We start from the raw sequence: 9,101 nt of genomic DNA, 5'->3' as shown, positions 1-9,101 counted from the left end.
ATATATATATAATTAATTAAAGTGTATATAATATGTATAAAAATATTTAATTTAATAATTATTTTTTTAAAATTATTTAATTTAATAATTATTAAACGCATTTTTAGATAAAACTGAGTTTATAATGGCTGCATTTGGTTTTTTTTTTGTCACGTAATATTATTAATTATTTATAGTTTCAAAGCTAAATGTTAATAATAATTGACTTGGCATACTTGGTGAATGATAAAAGGATTCTTGCTATAGGAAGGCTATAGGTCCATCCTTTACACCTAATTAAAAAAAAAAAAAAAAAAAAAAGTCCAAGCCAACCTAGTCATACTCCAATAATGACCGTTAATATTTAATAAATTTGTATTCATGTGAGCTTTGAACTTCCATGTGTCAAAATATTAAAAATATATATGTATTAATTATTATCTTAAAATTACTAAGAATATATCTTTAAATTATTATATTAATCTATTTATATATTACAACAGTTTTTATAATAAGTCTACTTATTAAGATTTATTAAATATAATGTTATATATTTTCATGTAACTAGTTTTTTTTTAATATGCAATGTATGTTTATATTCATTATAAATATTCGTATTTAATTATTTTATACTTATTATTGTATTATTTTTTATATAAAGTAATGTTGTTGTAATATATTGATTTTAATAACAAATTTTCAATATGTTGCGTTTTGAATTTTTTTATTTAAAAATATAAATAATAAAAAATTTGTAAAAATTTCTTTTTTAATATAATAAAGTTCATTTATATTATATTATAATGTTTAAAATTTTCTATTTAAATATTTAATATGGTACTAACTCTAAATAAATATTATGAAAAGGTTTATAGACCTTATTTCTCAATATTTAAAAATAATATTAACAATACATGAATATGTAATATTTTGATGATAATAATAATAGTATTTATAATGAAATAATATTATGTCAATTATATATATATATATATAAGATGCTTAAGAAATATTACTAAAATAAATTAACATAATAAAATCCTTTACTTTTTTTAAAAGGTAGTGTTTGTAGAAAAAAAAAGTTAATAAAGATGCAAGAATATTTATAATAAATTATATTTATAATATGTGCATTTTAGTTACTACTGAAATAATTCTAATGTATTATCACTAACTATAATTATTATTAAAACAATATTAAAGATTTAATTTATGTTAATTCTTGTAATATTAGAAATTGAAATTTTAAGGATTTAGTGATGGGTATTCCGTCACTAAATATTATTAGCGATGATACTAGATGGCCTTGTTCTGAAAGTATTAGCAATAGACTTTGTATCACTAAAAGACAATTTTGCATAGATAAAGTATTAATGACTAAATTTGTGTCGCTAAATGTATTAGTGAAGAAGTCAAATGACTAATAACAAATTCTTTGTTGCTATAAATATATTTTTGGTATTTTTATAAAAAATAAAACTAATAAAATGCGTTTTTAGAAATCCCAATATTTTCCTTTTTATATTATATAAAATAATTAATTTTATAATTATAAATAAATATTTTCAATTATTAATTACTTTAATTAAGTAGAATTTGAATACAAATAAAATTAAGAATTTTAAATTTATATAAATTTTAAAATTAATTAAATAATAAAAAAAAATAATAAAAATAATAAATGTTATTTTAAAAATTTTAATATATATATATATATACATATAACATTAAAATTATTTACTGCATAACATAAAAACATTGCAGGTTGGAAAGAACAAATTTTGTCCAAGGAAGGGAAGGAAGTGCTTTTTAAAGCAGTTACAACTGCTATTCCAATTAATGCTATGACTGTTATTCCAATTCATGCTATGTCCGCTTTTAGACTTCCTTCTTCTCTTTGCAGGGCTATTAATTCCTTGATATCTAATTTTTGGTAGGATAAGCATAGAAATGAGAGGAAAATTCATTGGATAGCATGGTCCAAGCTTTGTGAGCCTAAAGCCAAAGGAGGGTTGGGTTTTAGAGATTTCGAGTGCTGTAATATGACCCTTCTTGCTAAACAAGGGTGGAGAATTTTGACAAATTCTAATTCTTCGCTCAAGTAGTAGGCCATCTTGGGGATGGCAAAGCATCCTTTGGGGTAGACAGATCCTTCTTAAGGGTACAAGATGGCAAGTAGGCAAGGGGGATTCGATCTTATGCAAGGAAGATAATTGGATCCCGTTATCTTTTCCTTCAAGGCCTAGAGTTAAAATGAACCATAATCCTCAAATTGTTTGGGTTAGATAGCTTATTGACGAGCACTATCATTCCTGGAACTCTAGAATCCTTTATGAGAATTTTGAAGACGAGGAGGTTAATAACATTTTAGCAATCTCTCTGGGTATGTTTCGCTAAGAGGACAAGCTTGTATGGAACTTTGATAAAAGAGGCAAGTATTCTATAAAGTCTAGCTATTATATAGCTAGAGACATCCAAAAATCTGCCACTCCATCCTTAAGAGATGTGCCTAGTCGTAGCTCTCTGTCCTCCTCAAATTATTTTTGGAAGAGTATTTGGAAAATATCCTTACCATGTAAACTATCAATTTTCTTGTGGACACTATTAAAAGGGAAAGTGCCCTCTAATGAAGTGTTGCATCATCGAATAAGCCATTTTAACCCAGAGTGTATATTTTATAAAGAAGTTGAAACACTAAGGCATTTGTTCTTCTCTTGCCCTAGAGCTACAGCTGTTTTGATTGAATCTCCTTTGCATCTTAGATCCACTTGTATCAATAGCTTGGATAAGGAATTGTTGGACTTAGATGATAGCTCCGCTTGAGAATCACTCTGAGGGATTTATGTTTAAGCAGTTGGTGGTTTTTATTCTCTAGCATCTTTGGAAGAGCAGAAATGCTCTTGTTTTTAAGCAATCTCAGCAGGCTCCCCAATAAGTTATAGCCATGGCAATTCATTATTTTGAGGAGTTTAATCTAGCTCATCAGTCTACTAGTCTTCCATCTTCTACTCTTCTCATGATTCCAACGACGTGGCTCCCTCCTCCTGCAAATATCCTCAAATTGAATTTTAATGCTGCAGTTATTCTAGCAGGAAACTCCGCTTAAGTAGTTTGCGCTTAGCCGGTCCCAAGCCCGGATAAAGGAGGAGGGTTGCGGTATGTGACAACCAGCGTAAAAATTTCGTCACACCCTATGATATGGATTCAAATGATATAAAAGTTATTCTAGCAGGAATGGAGGTGCCACAACAGTTGTTGTCCGAAATTCAAAGGAGCAAATTTTAGATTGGGCTTGCAACAAATACAACTTTATTGCTGACCCCTGATTTTAGAAAGCTTAGCATGGAGAGATGTGGCTCTTCTGGTTGTTAATAGAGGTTTTCACTCTGTTGTCCTTGAGGGAGACTCTTATTGGTTATCAATGCTGTTAACAATTTAGTGTTTTCTCAAGATATCCAGTAAGTTATTCATGATGTTAGACGGTAATCCTTGTCTTTCATTTGTATCTCTTTCTCCCTTGCTAAGAGAACCAGTAATTTAGCTACACATGCTCTAGCCACCAAGTTTCTTCATGATTCTCATTTTTCTTGTAATAGGGTGGCGCAAGAAATGTTTGTTTTGGTTCACTGCCGCTTTAACATTTATAAATCAACACCTTCTGACAAAAAAAAAAAAAAAAACTTGACTCGGACTAATCAAGCTAAAAACGATGAACATGGAAGCGCAAAACAAAACAAGGCTCATGGCCCAACTACAACAAGTTCTAACTCTAACTTGTAAATTAAAGTCCACTAAAAACAAGGCTCAATGCCCCAAAACCAGCAAAAACACTAAAGAAGACCCCATTTTCAACTAAAAAAAAGGATCCAACAGATGATTCCCTCTCCGCCGCTTCAAGCAAAACGCACATCTGGCCCCAAAAAAAAGGCATGCATGGCTCAAAGAACTTCTTTAGACCACTAAAGAGTCGCAGGCAAAGAAGGCTACATCTTATAGTAGAACTAAGGCCATGGGCCAGAAGCAAACAGAGGCCAAAGAGATCCAGAGGTGCAACCACCATACCAACAATGAACAAAGGGCAACGATTGACTCTAGATCGTTGGCGACCCACTCACGCTCTACCCTCATGCCACGCCTTCAAATGATAGCCACGATCCTTCTTCCTTTGTCATGGCGTCAACTACGCAGAATAATACCTCGATCTCTCGCTATTTAGCATGACCCTGCAACAACAACATAAAAACACTCAAAATCATTGCACATACCCCACCTAAAAGGGAGAGGGATAAACCCACGCCAGACATAAGATGGGAAGCCATCTCTTGCCCGGAGGGACAGAGGATAGCCTCTAGAACACAAACGAACTAGACTGGCTCTCTAGAGAACGAAGCAAAAAAGAGAGAGTTTCAATGAGAGATGTCCTTGACGGGTAATAGATTATGATATACTCTTGATAACTTATTATAGTTCAATGAATTGAAAAATGAACACTTCTAAGCAAAGTGCCACATATAAATATATATATATCCAAAATAAAATTTGCAAAGCTCTATACATAGTGTATAGATGAATCTTTCCATTTTCGGGAGAAAAAAGCCAAATGTCCTTTTTGTGCATGTGAGACATTGAGAAGAGGAGAATCAAAAGCATCTTTTTCTGTTTATGGAAATAGAAAAAGTAAAATATTATTAAACTTTTTTTTTAGCTATCAATAATCATTTTCTCCTTGTTCTTCAACTCTATTTTCCTTTTTGTTAATCTATATTTTCGGTAACTCTCTATATAATAATAACAATTCTGATAAAACACATAGTAAATATGAAATTGATAAAACACAAAGTATAAATATGCAGTGGTTGCGTTCCAGGTCAAGTTCACACAAGAGTTAATACAAGATTTAGTTCTAGTAAACTGTAGTGGGTGCTTTAAAAGCATGAGATCACATCTCATCTATACCCTACTGGAATTCTGAAAGAGCTTTAAGAAACCAATATTGAGCTGGAGGATTTTGGATACATAACATGACATATATACACAGATACATGTGTTACATCCTCTCCTGCAAATTTGGCTGAATTGGTTGCACCCTCAAGGCAAAGGGCATCTGGGAATTGTAGTCCCTCACCCTCTGTTGATGATAAGGATTTTCCATCTCCCTCATATTCTCTTCGATAGCCATCTCTTGTTGTTGCTGTGAATGTTGTGAAAAAAAAAAAAATAAAGAGGCAAGGTAATGGATGACTAAAGATAATTAGATCAAGACATAATGACAATGGTGTGACAAAGAGAGAGAGATTAGAAGACACTAGTAATTAATTAGGCTGGAAGAATGCTTAAATCCAATAAGAGATAAGGGAAAAATTGACTTAAATCTCGTTTATTATGGGTCCTAAATATAAATACACGTTGATTCTAAATCTCAATGTTGTGTCTATTATAAATCGGATCTAAACAAAAATTTACCATAAGGCACTGCATGCATATATGGTGAACTTAACAACACTTTTCCTCTTCTTTTAAATTGTTATTGTAATTTTCATATCTTTTCACTTAGTGATTTATTGCACTTTCTTGATTATTTATTGGGTCTAATTAATTAATTAATATGAGTCTTTTATCAAATTAGGCCCATCTCAGACTAAAGAAATGAATTTTTATTTAGTGAAATCGATATACATACCAGAGAGACCCACAATAATCGACTATTACCATGAAACCATTGTATATATCGGTTTCGTGTTATAATTTTTTGAAACAAATTGATATCAACACATGTATGGATGCTATTAAGTATTTATAATTATAATCCAAACAATAATTAGCAAAATAATTTATTTACAAGTAAGGTATGAAATGAAGAAGATGAGGTTACCAAAATGAAGCTCAGGCGCTTGTTCATATCTTCCAAAATCTTTTCCTGAATGTAATTGGAAAAACAGTAAGACTGAGGCAGATAGCAAATTAAGTCTCTCACAACATCTGCAACTTTTAGTCTTAAAATAATAAAAATAACTAGAGATCACAAAGCTGATGACTATATATATATATATATATATATATATATATCCTTTCACTTGAAAAAGTGATCCGATCAATTTTATGGTTTGATGTAAATACACAAACACTTACATTTTTCTTCTTCATATTGTAGTATTCCATCTGTCACCAGCAAAAAAAAAAAAAAAAAAAAAAAAGGAGAAGACGAAGAAAGAAAGAAAGATTAGAACTTGTCTAAAAATTCAGAAAGATCAGAACTTGTCTAAAAGTTCTATGCATATATACGTATATATATAAAACCATGAAGCAAAGAAAATTAGAGTTCTATACTAGCCTGTTTGTCACGAATAGTGGCAAGGCCTTTTTCAAGGGCTTCCTCTATGACTCCCAGCTCTTCGTGATGCAAAGAAGTGATATCCTCCCCTTTCAGGTGCCTGAAAGATGCTTCAACATGCTTAAACATGAGAGAGAGAGAGAGAGAGAGAGAGAGAGAGAGGAATTAACCTGAGCTCAATCTGCATGTTGTCATTCTCTTTCTTGATTCTATCAATCTCATTGCTAAGGTCCTGTTACATTAACAAAACCCTGAAAATGTCAAATTTATCTTCAGAAGAATATGAAAAATAAAATAAAAAAAATCCATGAAAAGAAAGATAACCAATGAGCAGATCTGTTCTCATCATAGCATGCATTGCATGATGGTTAATTAATGCGCTTCTGATCCATAAACAAGAAGTTTAAGAAACCCTAGGTGAGGCCTCATCTTGAAGTTGTGGACAGACAGAGAGAAATGGATATAATTTTCATTTGCTTCTGATGTAAAATGTTCTTTCAAAATTTGCAAGGAAAGGGAAGCGTAGAAAACATACTTTTACCAGATCTATTCATATACAGATGCTGCAGTTCATACCATTTTTAGTTTTCTTTTACAATAATCAAAGACAATAAAATATATATGCACACACACACAGACAATCACAGAAGAAGATAGAGAGAAGGAAGGAGAGAGATCCCATTTGTAGATCTCTTCATAGAATTCATAGACTGTGTCTCCTATCATATTTTTAGCAAAAAGAAACCCACGTCATTTTCCATTGGGACTCCAGATGCTTTACAAGAAAAACGATGGACAAAAGGGTTAGATCAAACCATTATCAGATGGAGAGAGAGACAGAAACAGAATGGAAACGAACCTCATGTTTTGCATCCCACAGCCGGCTTTTGCCAGATTGCTTGTGATACTTGTCCAGCATATCAATCAACCTTCAAAAGAAAGATTCATAACTATCAGAAACCGATTAAAACTCAGAAACAAACAAGAAAGAGAAAAAAAGATGGGAACTATATCATACGTAGTAGAAGGGCTACAGTACTCATGCATCTTCCCCGAACTAGCAAAGATAACCAGGGAAACCTGAGCATCACATAAAACTGTGATCTCCTTAGCTTTTTTCATGATCCCATTTCTCCTCTTTGAGTAGGTCACTTGCCTGTTGCTCGGGTTCTCAATCCTTCTGATCTCAATCTTGCCTCTCCCCATCTCTGTCCACCAAAGCACAAACTCTTTCTTCGTCTTCTTCTTGCTTTCAAAAAAAAATGGGGACACATGTGAAGGAGAGATGAGGAGTTAAAGATGTTATAAAGAGAGTAGAAAGCAATAGAGAAGCTTACTATTATGGGTTTGAAGATATGAATCTTTCTTAGTGGCACAGAAGGGAAAGGTTTATTTGTGGGCTACGGACAAAAGCAAGGCAACTGCTTTTTATCTGATATTTCGATTTGGCTTTAGTAGTTTTTGTTTCACCTTCTTAACCACTGGTCTTTTCTCTCTCCCTGTGTGGTAATGGGAGTGATGCTAATTGAAGATACTAGTTTAGGTTTAGGGTTTTATTAATTTAGAAATGTTTGGACAAGACATTAGGGCGAGAGATCACAAGGTTGTGTTTGATACGTAAAATGAATTGTGCATGTCGAAATGAACACTTGTCTAGGGTTTCAAATCATGGGAACTAAATTTGGTATAAATAATCGGACCCTAACCATCAAATCAAAATTCTTAGGGTTTTTCTTCTCAGTAAATTGTGCAAGAATAGTTTAAAAGGGCACCCAAATATTTTTAAATTTTCTTTTATGTGACCCTTTTTCTAAGGAAATAATATGATTTTCAGAGTCAAAACTGTCAAACTCATCAAACAGAGTGCCTAGTGCCTAAGGGTTGAGCCTACAATTGGTGCCTTCATAAACATTAAGCTACCCCATAGGAGTCTCTATGGATTCAATTCTTCCTTTTGTACACTGTATAATCTTACATATACTAGATACTACAATGAATTCAACTTGGGTACATGTCTTGCCATTACAATGTAAGGGCTTATATAATATGTCTTCCAGGAAAAAAAAATATAAATTTAATCTTTTTTTTTCAAAAACTTATAATTTGAGTATGTATTTTGTCATTGTTATTTTTATTAACTAATTGTTTTTTGAATTTTTTTGAATAAAAGGTAAATTTTATACACGTATCTTAATTTAGAGGCGTGTAACATTAATGAAATTGTCCCTTTTCAGGAGTTCATTAACCAATCCTACCTAGCAGATAGAGGACAGAAAGTGGCAATGAAATTAAGTCACAGATACATAGATAGCAGCAAGTGTAAATGTACTTGGGCCTGCATGTACAGGGGTACTTTTTTTATGAGAGTTTAAGCCGAAGCTGGATGAATAGATAAATAGATTAAGCATTGCTTTTATTGTGTAAAGTGTCAGCTTTGATTTTATGTTGGTTGCTCCTATGTCTCCATGATTGGATTTGAAAATAACATCCATTCTGCTTGCAAACCCCACTAATTATTGTTTGGCACTCGCCTAAACTGGCAATCAAATTGACTCTTTAATATACAAATGTACTCAACATCTATTTGTGATATCCTTTCTTGTCTTACCTTCAAATGTCAGAGTTGATAAGGCTATTTTTTTAATGATTATTTTTTTAATACATGCAATTACTATTTTTAACACTAATAATTTAGTTCTTAAAGTTTCTTAATAAAATAGGTCAGTTTTAACTCAACTTTCAAAAAACTATCTCAAAGTAGAGGAGTGCCCAAAACCTTATAAGAGGCACA

At 31.8% G+C, this 9,101-nt stretch overlaps 1 protein-coding gene across 1 annotated transcript; it reads right to left on the bottom strand.

Moving 5' to 3' along the window:
- Positions 1 to 4,774: 4,774 nt before the first annotated feature.
- Positions 4,775 to 7,787, bottom strand: LOC110654305 (agamous-like MADS-box protein MADS9). Its single transcript, XM_058138629.1, has 8 exons — positions 7,648 to 7,787; positions 7,329 to 7,559; positions 7,170 to 7,239; positions 6,481 to 6,542; positions 6,311 to 6,410; positions 6,109 to 6,138; positions 5,852 to 5,896; positions 4,775 to 5,170 (listed from the first exon to the last, which is right to left on the bottom strand). Exons 2-8 carry the CDS (start codon positions 7,514 to 7,516, stop codon positions 5,027 to 5,029), a joined length of 639 nt encoding a protein of 212 aa, XP_057994612.1. The 5' UTR covers positions 7,517 to 7,559; positions 7,648 to 7,787; the 3' UTR covers positions 4,775 to 5,026.
- Positions 7,788 to 9,101: the final 1,314 nt, after the last annotated feature.

Source organism: Hevea brasiliensis, chromosome 16 (assembly GCF_030052815.1).
Source record: "Hevea brasiliensis isolate MT/VB/25A 57/8 chromosome 16, ASM3005281v1, whole genome shotgun sequence".
Taxonomy (NCBI): Eukaryota; Viridiplantae; Streptophyta; class Magnoliopsida; order Malpighiales; family Euphorbiaceae; genus Hevea; species Hevea brasiliensis.
The sequence above is the reverse complement of the archived record's forward strand: the minus strand, read 5'-3'. Positions and strand labels throughout refer to the sequence as shown.

Excerpts from the sequence above, each read along its gene's own strand:
- LOC110654305 (XM_058138629.1), bottom strand. The coding sequence starts at position 7,516 with ATGGGGAGAGGCAAGATTGAGATCAGAAGGATTGAGAACCCGAGCAAC. Across the intron at positions 7,240-7,328 it reads TACTGTAGCCCTTCTACTAC|GTTGATTGATATGCTGGACA; the intron begins GTATGATATAGT and ends TTTCTTTTGAAG. Across the intron at positions 5,897-6,108 it reads ACAATATGAAGAAGAAAAAT|GAAAAGATTTTGGAAGATAT; the intron begins GTAAGTGTTTGT and ends AATTACATTCAG.